The following is a 19,182-nucleotide window of genomic DNA, read 5'->3' as shown; positions in this document are numbered from 1 at the left end:
TTTAAGAAGTGGCTTGATGCCTACCTGACTGGGGTCATTTGAGCCCAGTTTTCCTCCTGCCCAGGCAGGGGGTCGGACTTGAAGATCTACAAGGTCCCTTCCGACCCTACTTCTGTGATTCTATGATAAGCAGCTCCGGAATTACTCTTTCAGTGCGTGTACAAGCATGTGGATAAGCTGACAGGCTGTAACATGAAAGGTAACTGCTTTTGGGTAGTGATAGTGCTTCAGTCTGCTTCAAATTGTACTTGCCTAACTTCAGGTGATCCAACAAGTACTTACATTAACAGGCTATTTTTGTGATTAGTGTGTGGAAGCAAGGCTGGTAAAGAACTAACTCAGCTACTTCTCTGACAAACGCTTGTAATTGTTGAGCAGAATATTGAGACAAGGGGAGAATCAACACTCAGAAGGTTAATACTGTCTTTAGATTTCACACAGTTGAACAAGGTGTGTAAACCTGGAGATGAGGGGCCCAATCAAGCAGTTAGAGAAAACCTTGGGCACCCCAGGAAACCATCTTCATCCCATAGATACTCAGAGGGGAAAAGCTCCTGAAGGGCCCTGTGTGTTAGAACAGGGCTGTCCAACTTCAGAGTGGCCAGGAACCACATGCTGCAAGAGATCACATCAGCAGGGGTTGCACACGGGGGACATGGGCCTCTTAGGTTGCATGCGTATGTGGGTGGGCACTCCCCCTGTCCTTGCTGTATTATGAGTCAGGCAGGCAGATACTCTCCCGCCCCACTGCACCGTGCACAGGTGGGTGGATGCTCCCCTGGGTGGTGCAGTACCCACACCTTCAGCTCCCTGTGGGTTCTCCTGTGGTATTGCACTGAACAGGCACTTCAGGCTGCTGGCACTGTGAGCTGCGCCATACTGTGCTGCAGTGCACCTCCCGCTAAGGCATGGATCTGCAGCAAAACCTGTGGGGATCCCCAAAACCCTGGATGCTGCTGCAGGTGAAGATATGGGGACACTGGTGGTTGGGTGGGAACTCAAGGGCCTCATGTGAACCCCTCACAGACCTGCATTTGGATGGCCCTGTGTTAGAAGCCTGAGCTGTAAACCGGGTTGTGCTTTCTTGTATTAGATTCTGTTTCAGGGAAAGAAAAGTATTTTTATGCTAAGGGCCAAGAGATGACTTACTCCATTAGAAAGACATTGTTAGTGGTATTGAGTCTTACCCCACTGCTCATTCAACTACCTAGCCAGGTTGATATCAGCTGTCAGTTATGCATGCACAAGGTTTCTGTGAACGGCACAGTTACTTATATGGTTTCCACTACTATTATCATTATATTGTCTTTAATTCCTAATTTTTCTACTATACTTAAGGGGGAGAAGCAGGTGACAATATGATGCATTATCGGATTATTTTAAATCCTGGATTCTGGGTGTTGGGATTTTCCTGTTATCGGAAAACTTCTTAACTTCTTTTGTGTGATGACCAAATACACTTAAGTAGATGGAACATGTAAACAGGTTGGGGATGAACTAAATGCAGTTACATAGCAACTGGCTTAGTGATAGATTCCGGCTGATTCCAGCCAGCAAGGCAGGCTCCTGGTCAGTCAGTCTCTGAGTCTTGCTTTTAATTACTCTATAATAAATGATAATGGTAAACCCTGTTAGCATTCTCTGATGATATAGCTTGTAAGAAGCGTTCTCAAAGCTTCTAATGTATTTTAAATTGTATGGGAGCCAAATTAAGAGACAAATCTTAAGTCTGGTAACTTGCCTTAATAATTAAGTCAGGGGTTGAGCAATCCTTTAGAGGTGGGCGTGGAGAGAAAGTAATTAACCTACTGAAGTTTCTGAACAAGCAGTAGAGAAGTTCTTATTTTTTATTGAAATAAGAATGTTGTTTATGCAATGTAGATTTTTTTAAACATCTAGCTAAGCGTCTTTGTATCCCCTTCTTGATCAAAAAATATAATAATTTAAAAATGTAGTAAGAAAAGAAAAAAAAACACCATAGTCTTAGTCATATAAAACTCTAATGAAGTCAGGACAATGTGTATTAAACTTGTCAGTCTTTGGGAAAATCATTTAATTGGTTTTCAGAAGCTACATTTTCAGCAGGGATGATGAGGGCACTTCATAAATTTATTGGAGCAAGGACAATGTAATCCTGACTGCACTGAAATAGGATTTTTTTTTCATTAATTTTATTGGGTCTTGGGTTTTAACTTCTGTCTCAGTTATTTATAAAGCATGATCCCACAATAAGTGCATAGCATCCCAAAATGATAATTCTCCAGTTTAATAACTTTGCTTATTTAAGGGGTTTACCTTAAGTTTTTGAGATCATCTATAGCCTACCATTTCATTTAATTTTTAAACTCTTAATCCCAAACTGCAAATACACTTCAATTTTTTTGCAATATTTTAAATTTTCTAAAATTTTACCTTGAAAAAGAAAACTGAGCCCAAAAAGAAATTAATATTGCTTATAGATGTTGAAAAAAGACTAAATAAAAAAGGGCGCTTTAAACTCATCATGCCCCCACCAAGTGCAACACATGCCCAGAAGAGGCATTGCATTATTTGGACCCAGCTCACCCAACATCTGTATAGATCAGGCATTTCAGTGGGGCTTTTTGGTGCTTTTGTCTAAGCTCTTTGAATCATCAGCTTAGATAGAAATGCCAAAAAGCCCTGCTGAAGCGCCCGATCTATATAGACACTGCAGATCTGGGTCAGATTAATGTGCTGTCTCTTCTGATAAAGCACTGTTTTGTTTTGTTTTGTTTTGTTTTTTTCACGTCTGTAAGCAACCTACGTGATTATTGTAGTCTCCAGCCTTCTGCTACCAGGTGTGCTTCTGCTTACTACTTCTGCTTGCTACTATGAATAGTTGCCCTGAATTTGGGTTTTTGGATTTGTGCAGTAAGTTAGCAGCAGCGGTGGGTGGGAGAAATAACAGGATGACATCAGCATGTGTTCTTTGGCATAACTTTTCTACTCTGGACCTTGACTTTCTTCTGTCCTGTTTGTCTGCTATTCCTATTTTTCCTCATTAATAGAGCAGACAGTCTTGATACATATGCTGGAGCCCATAGAGGAGCTTTCAGAGGAGGAAAAAGGTAATGGTGGGTTCAGTCCAAAATGTAGTGTCATTAAATTTTATTTTATTTGGAAATAAAAATTGAAAACTTTGTTTGATACCTAGGCCATGGACAGGCATTACATTTATGGTGAGATGTATGACCTTTTAGTGCTGCAGAAAGAGAATGTACAGCCATTCAGGCAGAAAAAAACATGGTACTTGCACAACAAAACGTTAGCTCTTGCCAGTAGCAACTTCTTAGCCATGCAGTGATTTCCAGCACCATGTGAATACCTGTACAGTTATGTGTAGCACAACAAGGTGTGCCTTGGTCCTCTAGCATCCCAGGAAGCTTTGTTCCTTGCCCTGCCCACCCTATCCCTCCAGGGAGTCTTTCTTGCACCCCATACTCTACTGCCCAAGGGAGGCAGAACTGGACTTACAGGTTGCTGCTCAGCCCTACCTTTGTGAATAGGATAAACTTCTTGCCCAAAAAGGCACAGCAGGGATACACCTCCCAAATTCTCTGGCCATGCAAAAAATTCCTGCTCCTGTCGCTTCAACATCTTTGACATTTTCTACAAGGACACCAAGCAGGTCCTCATAGTTGGTTGAGCTTCTGATCAGGTACTTCAGAAAAATTGGCTTTTGTAAATGGCAGGGCTGGTGTGGAGGGGAGAATCTTCAGTGCTTCTCCTAAAGGGGAGGGAGTGTCAGAATAGGGGGTGCACGTGTGGTTTGCATAGTGACTGGGTGCTGTAATTCATAAAGGCCATGGCTAGGGCAAACAGGAGACTCTTCATTGTCTCTTCTGAAGCAGAGAAAGCATCAGAGCCCTGTGAGGGACAGTGCCATGGGCAGTGCAGATGGGAGGTGCACATATGTTTAGTGCAGTGAGTGGTTGTTGTAATTCACAAAGGCCTTGGCTGGGGCAAAGGGGAGTCCCTACTACAACCCTCTTGAAGTAGAACCATGTCAGAGCCCTCCCCTTGCCACCAAACTCATGCAGGTTGACAAAGCAGGTGAATTGTGGGGGCAGCACCCACTGGATAGCTAGGGATGCATCCCTCACTGCCTCTCCCACTGTGAACTTGCCTATTCTGAACTAGTTAGGGAGTCAGGGACCGCATGGCCAAAGTCTCAGTCATGTCTGCATGGTCATACATAGCACTGAGCACTAGCCTGCGCAGGAGCTGAATGAGCGCTCTGGCAAAGTGATAGTGGGATTTGACTGTGTGCCAGCAGGAGAATGACACATGGGGGATCTGTTGACCCTGCTAGATCCGAAGCTGCAGAGCATGTAGGTGTCGGGAATCCATTTGAAGCTGGGAGTGAAATTGATGAGCCTTTGGCAGTGGAAACTGAACTGGTGCACTGTGGCTCTGCACTCCTAGTCTTAAGTACTAGGTTTTAGGTGGTCTTTACTAATGGTTTGGCCTCTGAGGGAAGACAGGTGCTGGCTCAGAGTTCAGGAGCCAAATTACCAGATCTGGAGGGAAATCTAGGGACTGAGTACACAACACAGGCCAAAGTCAGGGTCCAGGAATCAGATGCTAAGGATAATCCACAGGTTGAAATCTGAGAACAGAGCTAAGCAAGGTCAGGAAACCAAGAAATAGATCTGTGGGGAAACCCAAAGCCAGAATCTAGGAACAGAGCCAAATACAGGGAGTGCAGGGACCAGAAGCCCCAAAGCAGGCCAGGGTCAAAACTGTTGGCTGGCCTAGAAGTCTGCCTACTTCCACAGCAGAGACTAAATTGATAGGCAGTGCTGCCAGCAGCCTAGGTAGCTAACCCAAGCTGGGCTGCTTGATTAGAGTCCCCCACCCCAAAGGGGTGTCTTTCAGGCAGTGGCCCACATCTTTTCTATGTTCCAAGTATTTTGTCCCCCCTCTGATGGGCATGAAACTTCCATTGCTATATTTGGGTGACTTCCAAGGGGCAGGAACAAACCTCCAGAGTTCTGGGCACACAAGGGTCGGGCCTTCAGGGCTCTGAAGGTGGAGCCGGGGTAAAACACTGGACAAATATTTCTGCAGCTCAAGAAATCATTGCATACAGCCCCCTACCCTGTGATGGAGTACTGCCAATACAGGTCCTTGCCATGCTCTGGCAAAAGCTTGAAGGCCATGGACTTGAATGGCTATATACACATTTCATGCCACATTTTCATAGCACTACAAATTTCCTGGAATTGCTTAGCACTTCTAATGAGTGCCTGTCCATACCCCTAGAGTCTTCTTCAGTAGGATTGAGCATGCTTTGTGTAACTTGCCCACGTTGGTCTCTTTTATGTATGAATGTCTGGTTTCTTGTTGGTGCCTGTAAAATATTATGAACAGTATATTCTAATGGAGATCTAAAAATATGATGCAAGGCAACTTCTTAGGCCTATTCAATAAAGTGATCTATTTACGCAAAGAACCTTGTCTGCCTGTGTCCTTAAACCAACACAGTTGCAACCTATCCCCCTATTTATTTGGATGTCTTTATTTTACCTAGCAGTGTCCAACTGGTGACTTACAGGCTGCATGCAGCCCACAAGCCGTTAACTCATGATCCATGGGTTCCAACCCAGGTGCAAACCCCCTCCCATCATTCCCACTGTTGCAACCAGGATCTTCAGGCTTCTGTTCCCTCCTTCAGCATCTGCTTCCTGCTTCTGTCCCTGGGGGCAGAGAACCTACAACCCATTTGGCAGGAGGGTCTAGGGTGGCCTGCTTGCACAAGGGACCCATGGCCCACATTGCATGCAGCCCTTAGCCCTTCAGAAGTTGGATAGCCCTGATGTTACTTATGAATATATTAGATGAGGCCTATTTTTATGTCTGTAAAACAGTAATAGTAGCTAACCAGAGAAACAGAGTATCTGATTAGTTAACATAAAAGCATATGGTTAGATTCTTTGGTTTGCTAAGGACATTTTTTTTCTGAGTAAACTTAAAGGGTCCATGATGGTTAATGGAGAACACCCTTGTTTGGTGGAACTCTCCACAGGTTTAAACTGGGGGAGGTTGGCACCATTGCCACTAATACTTAATGCTTTTCCAACTCTTAGCATTAGGGGATGGAGTATGGAGCAGGTTTATGATGGAGCAGAGCTCTGAAGCACCTAATTTTCTCTTACAATATCTAAGAAATATTTTGCAAGTAGTGTAAACTTGGGCTATCCCTAATTTAGCCCAAGGCTGAGCAACTCCGAATTTGGATGTACAGAGACACCACACCACAACAAAGATAATTAAATCACCTATTATGATATCCCGCCCATGTGACGGTGAGTAGTATCCAATATATCAGCTAGTGGCAATACCTGCTGTCCTACATCTATTGCATAGATGGCTGTGCAGAATTATATATTGAAGTAAAAGTCCTTTCTGACCTTCATACAAAGTCAGTTTAAACCCTAAGGGGAGAGATGCCGATACCATTTTAAAATCTTAATAGTTCTGCAGAGTATTTGAGTAAAAGAAATCTTCCCAAGGAAGAATCAGCTGTCCCAATCTATCTGTAATATAGATTTCTTGCATTTCTACTCTAGTTCTATCAATGCTTCTGTTTGTCATCTTCTGCCTTTATAGTTTATCTTCATTCCTCTAGTGTACCCAAAGATCCACTGTGTAGTGCAAAATAGAAATAAAGACTGCACTGTATAAGCAGGCCAGAATATTTATTATCCATCACAAACTGTTGTAAGGGAGAGTATAAATGTTTCTGGGTCTGAAGACATCTTTTTGAGAAAACATTGGAATTGAAATACTGGATGAAACCCAAGGTCCATGTAGTCCAGCACCATGGCCAGTGCTAGAGGCTTTAATTCAGCAGTCAACAGCCGCTTCAGCCAGCAGACTGAAATGAACCTGCTTGGGTCTGATACAGCCAGCACAAAGAACCAGCTACTGGCAATTTTCCTAGCAACGGTGCAGGTATCTGCTCTCAAACTGCCAAGGTCCTTCACTGCCAAACACTCCCCAAATCTCTCGGTTCTGGGCCAGGCCAGCTCCAGTGGCTTAGCCTGTGGGTTGTAGGTTGTTGACTCCTGCTTTAACTCAGTGGTAGGCAGAATGGGATCTTCCTCCCATTTAAAGTCTAATCATGTTCTCTACTAGAGAAAAGCTGGTTTAAATGCTATTCCTATTTTTTTAATTAGGATAAGTCTGGAAGTTTTATATATTATATTATATTATATTATATTATAATTATCTATCTATCTATCTATCTATCTATATTTAGAAAGATATAATATATATATTATATAATATATTAATATAATATAATCTCTCTCTCTCTCTCTCTCTCTCTCTCTCTCTCATATATATATACACCTATCTATAGATAGATAGGTCTATATAGATAGATAGATATTATATCTATAGATGGATGTTCAGTCATTTTTCTGTATCTCTCTGGAAGTTGCTGAAGCCAGTAACTCAGTGGCAATGAGGCTACATTGAGGAAAAGAGCTGAAAAGGAAGCAGACAATAGGTTTAAATGAGAATCTAATTTTTTTCCTCCCCATTTACAGAGGTTTCCCATTCCCCAAACTATGCAGTGCACCTAAAAGACTATTTTAATGGTTTAGGAAATCTGCTTACTTTCTGACATAAAATAAAATTCTATGCAAATTACAAATATTGTTAAGAATAGAGAAACAAGAAATTGAAAATCAGACAGAGAAATATTAATTGGATTATAAAAAGAGATGCAAAATTAAAACAGTAAGGTATGTATAGGATATGTTGCTCTATCACATTGTAGCTCTTAAAAATTAATTTTCTGTTTTGGTTTTGACATTGGTTAATTCTGAGTTTGGGCTTAATACAATAGTATTAAATGCATTGATTTTTTTTTTTTGTTGTGGTCAAGCCTGGCATCTTAAAGGCACTGGACTTTCAAAAGTGTTTAGTCCTAGCCTCCTAAAAGTCAGGCTCCTTTAAGGGTTCTCATATTGGGCAGTTACAAAGTACTAGCTGCCTATAAAATTTCAAAACCCAAATAAAGACCCAAACAGATACTGTCCTGCCCAGCACTTTCTTAGTACTACATAAGGACTGTTTTTAAGATCCTCTTTTCTTTCGAAGTCATGAAAGGGATCTTCTCCCAGGTTTCCTTAGTAGTAATCTCAAAACTCAACTAATCCATCATCTGCCAACCTGAGGCTTACATTTCTTGTCCCACCTGGACACAAGTCTAAGTTCCTTTTTTCTAGCAGAGCAGCAACCCCCAATACTACCTCTTGCATCTTGTCCCCATTTCTCAAAGCCAGTCCCAGAGGGCTGTCTCTCCTCCTTCCTGAACTACTTCTCTGTCTTGGGCTGTCTCCTAACTAAGCCCTATTTTAAAAGAAGGCTTAGTCCTCTATGGTTGTTTTTGCTTCCTCAAATACATCCAGGTGAAGCCATGAACACTGACTACTCCAGTTAAATCCTGCCCACATCCAGGTGAAGCCCTGAATGTTAACTGCTCCAGTTAAATTATTCTCTATAGCACTAACAAAGCATTACTGCATTGTCACATACTAACTGTAAAAGCAGAGGCGTTTGCTTGTGACTGTATCAGAAGTCAGTAAGCACAGAAAACATTAAAGCTGAATTGAACTGCGTTTTAATAAGGCTTATCATGACCACATCTATTTTAAAAACCAGACAGTACTAAATCAGACGTTATATAAACAGCACAGCCCAAAGCATGGATGGTACATGGGGATGCTGCTCCAGAAAGAGCACTGGCAAGAATTAGTGCTGTACAGTTCTTTGTTGGTCTTCCAGAGAAAGGAGGTTTGGATTTACCATATCCCTTTCTGGGGTATTACATACTCCCACTCTATGCCCTGGCAAATAGAGAACAGAGGTAGGCATAATGGCCATGATTATTTGGTAAGAATTAAGGCAGAGTCTACAGTTTAGGAAGTGTGAAGAATCTTATCCCACTTCTGCCCTTGTGTGCCATGTAAGACCCAAGCCTAATTTATCTTTTACCTTTTTACTTACCTATTAAGGATTTAGTATTATCGTATAAGCGTTGATGATATTACAGATGTATAAAACAAGAAATAGAATTGATGCTACCATCTCTGTTTTATGCATGTGTGACACTCTCTACTCTCACAGAAGGAATCTACATCCTGTAGACCCTAGTAAAGCAGAAACTATGTCATTATTTTGGAACACATTTTAAGAGGAGGAGGAAAGTCACTTGCTTGTCATATATCTAATTAGGAGACATGAGCCAGAGTCCAGCTGTGTTGTTCCATGCTAAATTAGTTATCATAGATCATTTTCCTTTCCCAGAAGGGCGCACAGTTCCCTCCATAATTCCATATTTATGCATATAACTTTTTGTTGTTGTAGCATGAAAAAAGCATTGACACTCAAGGCAAGTGACTATTTGGAGGTTATTTAAATGATGGATTCTGAGTGCTCTAATTATCGTAAGGTAGTGCTAGACATTTTTAAGAAAAGAGCAAGACTGAACAAATACAATCCAACTAAAAAAAAATTGACGTGTATGCTGTTATAAAGAATTGCATGCTTAATTTAACTGTAGTATGTGTCCCATGTACTATGCATTTTAAACATTTTTTCAATGCGATTTTCTTATCTTATTTCAGAAATAGAGAAAGGCGATCACAAAATAGGCAGAAGTAACCAGCATTTAATAAGCGCTTTGAAAACGCATCCTTCATTAACTAAAGAATTACGAGCTGTTTTGGAGCAGGCCCTGGAGGAAAAGTTGGAATCCTTGGGAATTAAAATGGTAAGGTGCTTTTAAATTAATAGAGGGAAATAGTCCTTTCTCCCACCTTTTTTCCCTTTCCCCTTCAGTTTCTATCACAGCTCTCAAAGTTACTGTATCCTACTAACCTTTCTAAGTAGAAGTCCACTGTCATTATAAGCTAGAGAAGCTTGCTTAAGGGGATTGCTGAAACTCCCCCAGGCCTTAGGATTTTATCTCTGATTCCCACTAACTAATTCTCTAATTCCCAAGGTGAGAGTTTTCAGTAGTTCCTGTATGAAAAATATAGTGAGTTTCTGATACCCTTTTAATATATGCCTTCATCCATCTTTCCTCAGTACTGCTTCCCACAACCTTTTCCCCCCTAAGGTACAGCAAAATCAGAATCAATAAGTATGGATTAATAGTTTAAGGCCATGGATGTACATTATAATGTTATAAGCTGGGAGAGGCAAAGCTCCCAGCACAAACCAGGAAAAAGTCTCATTATAACTACTGCGTTCAAGGAGGCAAGCTATGTTTGTTGCTGCAAATGGGTGTGTGCCACAACTTGTACTAGTAGCAGAAGCAGTTGGTATCAGGCCCCTGGCCGACATTACACTTAAGACATGATTAACCAGTTAATCACATTTTAAGTAGCAACCCAGCCACATGTTCATGCAGTTAACGGCGTGATAAAACAGAATGTGTACTAACTTTGTGGTTGTTTCCCATCTCACTGGGGTCTTGAAGCATTCCTGTGCACTGTCAGAGCTGGGAGCATCAGTGGGCTGATTGTCACCCTCTGCCTTGGGGTACACCAGAGCCCAGCAAGACCCCAGTATGCTCCTGAGGCTGGGAACACCAGTCAGCTGATCATTGCTGCCAGCCTCGGGAGCACACCAGAGCCTTGAAGGATTTCTCTGCGCTCCCTTGGCTAGTAGTGCCAGTCAGCTGATTGGCGCTTCCAGCCACAGGAGCACATTGGAGCCCTTCAAGACTCTGGTACGCTTCTGTGGCTGGCAGCAAAAGCCAGCCTGCTGTATTACCGGTGCAAGGGAAGCTCAGGATCAGCATCCTGAGCTCCCCATGCACCAACAAGTAGCAGTCAGCTGATCAATATTCTCTAGTCACGATTGGCACGCTAGTCAGCTGATCAATATTCGCAGCCATGGGAGTGCATTGTAGCCCTTTGCTCTAGTGTGCTTTTGAGGCTGGAAGCTCAAGTCAGCTGATTGGCATTCCCAGCTACAGGAGTGCACTGATGTGAAGGGCTCCCATCCACTCCCATGGCTGGGAAAGCCGATAAGTTGACTTGTGCTCTAGCCACAGCTGCACCGGGTACCTGGCTTGCTACTTACCAGTTCACGGGGGGCCGACAATCATGATCACGGGCTCCCTCTGCAATAGTAATAGGGCGCAATTGGGATCTGATTCCTGATCCCCCAATCGCACCTACTGCCATGCACCTGTAGTATTACAGGGGGCTTGATTGTTGGAATTGCAGCTCATATCCCATCACACCTTTAAATGAATTGAATGTCTGTCAATAGCTTGAGGGACCTTTGTAACGCTGCCTCCCCCAGTGTATTATAAAGTACCTGCTTCAGCACTGTGTGGGACACTTCAAGAAAGGTGCCTGGCTTCTGCGTGACAGCAGTGGAGAAAGTCCTAGGATTTACCTGGCACCTCTTTCTGAGAGCAAGACAACACCGCTTTCAATCTGTAAGGGCAGCAGCATCAACATTCCTTGTTGTGGTCTCCTTAAGCTATTACAAATCGGTTATGCCAGATTATAATGACGTATCTGGCTTCCCGTTCTAAGCCTGCATTTTGTGGAGTCCTCAGCTGCAGCAATAAGTAGATGCACATTTTGCTACAGCAGACGTATTGTCAAAGGGTTGAACTGGACAGTTCTGTTATATAGCACTCTGTAGACCTTTTTTTAACCTGCTGTGCAGACCTGCCAGAAGATAAGATGGATGATGAACAAGGATGACTTGCTCTGGGACTATCTCCAGTCTCGGCTGCAGGTTTTAGATTTCATAGATTTCATAGACATTAGGGCTGGAAGGACCTCTGAAGATCGAGTCCAGCCCCCTGCCCAAGGGACAGGAAGTCAGCTGGGGTCATAGGATCCCAGCAAGATGAGCATCTATATTTCTCTTGAAGGCATTCAATGTAGGTGCATGTACCATCTCCAGTGGCAGGCTACTCCAGACCTTGGGGGCTTAGACAGTGAAGAAATTCTTTCTTATGTCCAGCCTGAAACGGTCTTGCTGAAGTTTATAACCATTCGACCTTGTTATCCCTTAGGGCACTCTGGTGATCAGTCGTTCCCCCAGATCCTGGTGAACACCCCGATAAACTTATAGGTGGCCATCAGATTGTCCCTGAGCCTGTGCTTTTCCAGGCTAAAGAGTCCCATAGCTCTCAGCCTGTCATTGTAAGGTCTGTTTTCCTGACCTCTGATCATGCATGTGGCTCTTCTCTGGACTCTCTCAAGCTTCTCCACATCCTTTTTGAATTGAGGAGCCCAAAACTGGATGCAGTACTCCAGCCGCGGCCTCACCAAGGCCGAGTACAACGGGAGAATGACGTCCTGGGATTTGCTGGAGGAGCATCTATGGATGCAAGCCAGCGTTTTGCTTGCTTTACTGGCTGCAGCATCACATTGAAAGCTCATATTCATCTTGTGGTCAATCATGACCCCCAAGTCCCTTTCATCCGTAGTGCTAACCAGCGTAGCGCTGCCGAGCCTATAAGGATGCTGCAGGGTTTTGCTCCCAAGGTGGAGGACCTTGCCTTTTTCAGTGTTAAACACCATCAGGTTATTGTCCACCCATTTCTGGAGCCTGTCAAGGTCAGCCTGGATCACCCTCCTGTCCTCAGGTGTGGATGTTTTACACCAGATTTTGGTACCATTGGTGAATTTGGCCAGTCCGTTTCTGACTCCAAGGTCAGAATGACCATGATGACTCATTAATGGTCATTAATGACTCCATTAATGAAGATGTTGAACGATATAGGTCCAAGGCCAGAGCCTTGTGGGACCCCACTGGTCACAGGGCACCATGATGATTGACTTCCGTCAACCACCACCCTGTGGGTCTGACCATGGAGCCAGTTCCCCAGCCAATGGATTGTGGTGGACCCGAGGCTGCAGTTGGTCAGTTTTGCCAAGAGGTGATCATGGGATACCAGACTGAAGGCTTTTTTGAAGTCAAGATATATGATGTCAATCTCCTCTCCCTTGATGCAGGAAAAAAAGGAGACTGGTAGGGAGAGGATTGTGCTAGACCCATGAAATGATGAGCAGCAGCAAGAGTACATCAGAATGTAGAAGACCAGTGTCTTAGAAATCTGTGCAGAGCTAATCCCAGGTTTCCTTTGTCAGGGGACAAGCTGCTGGCAATAACTATGTGGAAGTTGCAACCACTTTGGAGAGCTAAAGGCCAGGGGGTGCCTGGTGTCAGACTAGAGCAGGGGCGGGCAAAATATGGCCCGCAGGCCAGATTCGGTTGCCAGACCATTTCATCCAGCCCACTGGACCCCTAAAAAATTTAGAAAAATATTTATGTGCTCCTGGCTGCCTGTCAAAGATGACAGGAGCCAGGGGGAGTAGGACCCAGGGGGAGCCTGCAGTAGGAGGCAGGAGCCCAGCCCTGCCCCACCCTCAGCCATTTTTCTGCTTCCTGCCTCTGCCCTGCTCCAGGACCATGTGGCTCCTGGCTGCATGGCTGGACCAGGCAGCACAGGTCCCTGCTGGTACAGGGGGGACGTTGGCACACAGGCAGAGGGACAAAGAGAGAGTGTAGGCAGGGGTAGTGTGTGTGTGCAGGCAGGGACAGTGGGTGTATGTTTGTAGGGCGAGTCCCACATGCACACCCCACCATACACATGCACCCACACCCCACCTTGCACTGCCATACATGCAGACCCACACCCCACATATACCCATGCTCCCCACCCCCCACAATATACAAGAATGAGACTTCTTTTTAAGCTATTATATACAGTCGCCTCTATGCACATTACACAAACACATGTAAACCAGGACAAAAATATTTTTGAAATAAATTAATTAATGTTGTAGATCTTCACATTTTAGAATATGATTTGGTGCTTTTCTGGTTCTGAGATGGCAAAACCTCTTGCTATACTTCTGGAGGCAGGGGGCGGGACTTCTGGTGGCAAAGGTCAAAGGTAAAGGCACAGGACTTACCAAGATGTCTACCAGGGGGCAGGGATACCCATGTGGCCCTCAACAGCTTGCAAAAACTCAGTAAGCAGCCCTCCGCCCAAAATAACTGCCCGCCCCTGACTAGAGAGAGAATTACCTGCCCAAAATTGTGGTTGCCTGCTGTGCTGTATGCAACATCTGTAACAAGAAGGGTGAGGTGGGCAGCACTTGCACAGGAGAGGCAGAGGGACTGACATAGCCATTCGAACAGGAAGACGAGGAGGAGCCCCAACAGTTCTTCAGGGACCACTGCCAGAGATGCCCTGTTTGGAAGGCACTGAGCATCTTCATGAGGAAAGAGCATGAATGTTCCTGTGTGTTACTGAGTGCCTGCTGTGGGCACCCTCTGTACAGCTCTGAGATTGCATGCAAGACCACCGCTTTCATTTTTCCTGTTCTAGAGGGTCATTGGGTGCAGATGCACTCTGTGGCCCCCTTCATGTATTGTTTTCCTCTTGGCATACTGTATTCCCAGTAGGCCTGTGCATATCTTTTACTGTGCCCTTAATATTTCTCCCTTTCTCCAAAGGAGTGGCTAAGGTAGGGAGACCCAGGCCCAACCAGCTCCACTGTCCAGGGTATAGAACTGCTAATAGAGTAGCTTTAACAGAGCTAATAGCTCCCATACCACCCACAACTCACTGGACCACTTCCTAGTTCATTTTTCGTGCAGGTTCCATTTTGGGGTTACTTCTTCCTTCCAAGAGTCCCTCCACCTGCTGTGGGCTTTGTGTGCAGCATCTCACCTGGATATCTCCTCCTCCCTTGGGCATGGTCCAGCACTACTCCCCAACCCCTGGAACTCATGCCATTTTGGCTGCCCAGTCTACATTAAGTCCTTCCCCCAGCTCGCTGCCTCTGTTGATCAAGACAGGCTTAAGTATATTTATATTAAACATGACGTACATGAAACAGCAATGTGTTATTTTCTGCAGGGTGTTCGTGGTATCCCAAGTGACCATTTAAATAGAATTTTACTTGCTATTGAATCTGCTAGAGAAGAGAAAGAGAAACGGATGCCTGACATGCAACTAATCCGGGAAAGCCTTGAACGTCAGATCAGCTTCAGAATTGAAGAGAGATCATCATCATCTTGTAGTAGACTTGTTTCCATCCCCCATCGTTCTTCAGAAGGTTAGATAATTTTATTTTACTGGTTTCAGGATTTTGTTTTTGTACTTGTTTTTGAAACCCAATATTATTCTAGTGCATATATTTCGTTCTCAAAGTAAAGGGTCTATGTGTATAGTTATTTATGGCTACCTTTGTAATCTTTTTATGCAGATCTTTCATGCTGTATTTTTGCTGCCTACTAAATGACATTGTTTAAACAGTTCTATACTTTTCATTTATTTTCAGAAATATTTTCTAAAACTGGGCAAAATTCATGGCTGGTTTTCAGAGAAATTTAATTTTTTCATCTTTTCCTTAGGTGTATTCCACTTAAGGTTCCTCACCAACAATGACCTTCTAATGTTGAGATTTGATATTTTATTTTGTAGATAAACAGATGTTGATTCAATTAGGAACTACCTTATCAACATCGTTAGAAAAACCTGTAAAATGGACTTCTAAAACTGTACGCCCAGCTGGACAAAAAATGTCTGTTGCTGAAAACACATCTACACCAAAGTAAGATTTAGCATTTTCTTAGCACTCATGCCACAGATAACTCAAATATTATTGTCCTAAAAATGTTACAAGTTTGTTCTTTTCATGTACAAGAGAGCTGATATGCCTATTTCTGACTAATGTTAATAGGAATCATCACAGAATGCCCATTCCTATATATAAAGGAAGACAGTTTTCACTGCATATATAGTGGACAATGGAAGTTAAGTAACTTGTTTTATTTCTTACAGACCCAGGAAGCATGTTTTTAGAGATGGAGTTTCCAGAAGAACATCTAGCATTGCGTAAGTTTTGCTCAATTCTGGTTTTGAAGATAATATTTTTTAGTGATCTGAGCTTACTTAGATGCTGATAGATCTAGGATGTGAAAACCTATTATTAAGCTAAAATCACAAGCATTTTATGAACCATATTTTTATAATTTATTCTAAAATACATTTCTTTCTGAGTTTGTTGTCATAATTGCTAATCCAACATTCTCACTTGATCTGGTATATCTATAGTACTTAGGCTTTAGTGACAGGGACATAAATATAAGGTATTTTTAGCCTGTTCAAGATTTTCTCTTGCCTTGTTAAAATCTTTATTTTTCAAGACTTTACTGCTATATAAATATGCACAGAATTAAACACAATATTTCATGTTAGTCATGTGCAACATATTACACCCATATTCTATAAATTGTACTATCTGTTGATTTTTTTCCTGAGCGGCAGGATATTAGTGTTGTTTGTAAAATCATAATACTTGGGTACTGGTTATATTAGAAAAGTCTTTTTCATTGTCACCAGCTGAACAGGTGGGATAGATTGGGAAACTTCTGCAGCTAGTCCCTAGATTTTTTTTTTTTTTTTTTTAAGTAGCAGAATTTTTTTGTTAGGGTGTCTTGATTCTGGACTCTTGCTTTCCCTCCTGATTCACAAAAGCTTATACCTGTTGATCTGGGCAGCTGATTATGATTTGGCTTTTGTTATATAGGTAGAGGGTATAAGAGAGTTAATTTAAGATGTCAGTTTATTAGTTACTTGAAGTTTCTTTAATATATTGTTTGTGTATTTTGAGGTGATATGATACACCATTATTTTCAAATGGAAAACATACATACATTTCCTAGGGAAAACCCAGAAAGCTCAAGATTTCAAAGTTCTTAAATAACCCATCTGTTGTTTTTTTTTGTTTTAGAACACCTCCATTCAGTTCAGAGGATGAAGTGGATGATGATGATATTAAGCAGTCTTACATATCACCAGAACTTTTACAGATAAAACCGTCCAGCAGCAGTGTATCTAACTATGGCATGACCACAGACAAAAGTGCTATAGACTGGATAGAAGACAGTGAAAAGGAGGAGGAGGAGATTAAAATGCCTTTAAAACCCTCCAAAGGTTTTTTTTCATTATTTTTATATATCCAAGTAATATTTTTGGATAATGTTTTAATTTAAAAAAAACACCTCATAGATGATAACATCAATGTGTTAAAAATGCTTCAAAGCTGAACTATGTGGTAGACATATGCCCCAAATCACATTAAACCAGTGGTTCTCAACCTTTTCAGATTCAAGTCCTTCTCATTAGACTCAAGGTAACCTGTAGTAAATACCAGCTCTTAGCTTCCATTCAGTTTTTGGCTACAGAAAATTATAGATCAATTGTTTTGTTGCAAAGAACTCAGACCACACCAGGTCAGGATGTTTTTGACATTCATAGGCTCTGGGCTTACATTGTAAATCATGTATAGGTGTTTGCATACCTAACAGTGCCAGTATTGCACAGCACCCCCTAGCATGCTTAAAAGGATCTCGTGCCACACCAGGATGCCATGGCATCTTGGTTGAGAATCATTGGCATTTGACACTACCTACTGTTTTGTAGAATCTCATTCTCAGATAGAGATAATCTCTGCCTTGGAGAGATTGCATTTTGAAAGTCAGAAATGAACAAAGAACTGGGGATACAAACCAACAGGTACAACAGTGAATGAATAAAGTTTACTGAGTTACATGATTGGTTGTTGATGGGGTTTTCCATTTTGGCAATTGGTTTACAATTTTCAGAAATACATGTTTGAAGTTAGGTTCTTATTTAGGCACCTAAATACCCTTATTGTCAAAAGTGGTGGGCACATAGAAGTACACTCAGCTGAACCAGAATTGCTGCTTCAAGTAGTTCAGAATGTCCTAGGCTCTAGTCTAAGCTCTGCAGCTACCTAAATATATAGGTGGTGGAAAAATATGGGAACATTCTCATGAAGATTTTCCCTTTTAATATTCAGATATTTTTGAAGTTTCAACCATACTGTAAGGTGCTTGACAACCTACATGAAAAACAATTCTACTAATACAAATTCCAAACTTTATGAACAAGTGTTTGCAGGGTCAAGGATAAAATTAAATTTACTCTTGTCCACATTTGAGCTATGATCTGTATCCTACAGTCAAAACATAAATGAATGATTCTGTCCAGAAGTTTGGCTTACGAACCAAACTTTGCTACTTTTATTCTTCACAGTCATACTGACAAAAGCATGTTTTCACGCTTTTTTTATTTTAGTTTTTCTCTAAGGTCAGCTACAAAGAATAGAACAGACCTCTGATACTACTTTTGCATCTGCAATATTTCATAGATTTCATAGATTTCTAGAGTTAGAAGGGACCTAGTAGATTTCATAGATTTCATAGACATTAGGGCTGGAAGGGGCTGGACTCAATGATCTTCTGAGGTCGTCTGCCCCAGGGGCAGGAAGTCAGCAGGGGTCATAGGATCCCAGCAAGATAAACATCCAAATGTGTCTTAAAGGTGTTCAAAGTAGGTGCTTGAACCACCTCCGGCGGCAGTCTATTCCAGACCTTGGGGGCTTGGACAGTAAAGAAGTTCTTCCTTATGTCCAGCCTGAAACGGTCATGGAGGAATTTGTGACCATTCAACCTTGTCATCCCTTGGGGCGCTCTGGTGAACAATCGTTCCCCCAGATCCTGGTGGACACCACTGATAAACTTATAGGTGGCCACCAGATCACCCCTGAGCCTGCGCATTTCCAGGCTGAAGAGTCCCATGGCTCTCAGCCTCTCTTCATAAGGTCTGTTTTCCTGACCTCTGATAATGCGCGTGGCTCTTCTCTGGGCTCTTTCAAGCTTCCCCACATCCTTTTTGAATTGCGGAGCCCAAAACTGGACGCAGTACTCCAGCTGCGGCCTCACCAAGGCCGAGTACAATGGGAGAATGACGTCCTGGGATTTGCTTGAGAAACATCTATGGATGCACACCAACGTTTTGCTTGCTTTACTAGCCGCAGCATCACATTGAAGGTCATGTTTATCTTGCGGTCATTCATGACCACCAAGTCCCTTTTGCCCGTAGTGCTAGCCAGCGTAGCACTGCCAAGCACTACTTCACAGTCAGGGTGGCTAGGATCTGGAACCAACTTCCAAGGGAAGTAGTGCTGGCTCCTACCTTGGGGGTCTTTAGGAGGAGGCTTGATGATTACCTAGCTGGGGTCATTTGAGCCCAGTTTTCTCTGCTGCCCAAGGCAGAGTGTTGGT

The 19,182-nt window shown here is 42.7% G+C and overlaps 1 protein-coding gene across 2 annotated transcripts in view; it reads left to right on the top strand.

The window, feature by feature from the left end:
• Positions 1-19,182, top strand: part of DZIP1 (DAZ interacting zinc finger protein 1) — an 82,007-nt gene that overhangs the window by 45,183 nt on the left and 17,642 nt on the right. For both annotated transcript variants that reach the window (XM_025200362.1, XM_025200363.1), the window contains exons 11-15: positions 9,663-9,808; positions 14,945-15,143; positions 15,512-15,641; positions 15,872-15,925; positions 16,824-17,026. In XM_025200362.1, coding sequence (XP_025056147.1) covers positions 9,663-9,808; positions 14,945-15,143; positions 15,512-15,641; positions 15,872-15,925; positions 16,824-17,026 — 732 coding nt within the window. The remainder of the gene's footprint in view (positions 1-9,662; positions 9,809-14,944; positions 15,144-15,511; positions 15,642-15,871; positions 15,926-16,823; positions 17,027-19,182) is intronic.

This window comes from Alligator sinensis, unplaced genomic scaffold (genome assembly GCF_000455745.1).
Source record: "Alligator sinensis unplaced genomic scaffold, ASM45574v1 scaffold740_1, whole genome shotgun sequence".
Taxonomy (NCBI): domain Eukaryota; kingdom Metazoa; phylum Chordata; order Crocodylia; family Alligatoridae; genus Alligator; species Alligator sinensis.
The sequence above is the reverse complement of the archived record's forward strand: the minus strand, read 5'-3'. Positions and strand labels throughout refer to the sequence as shown.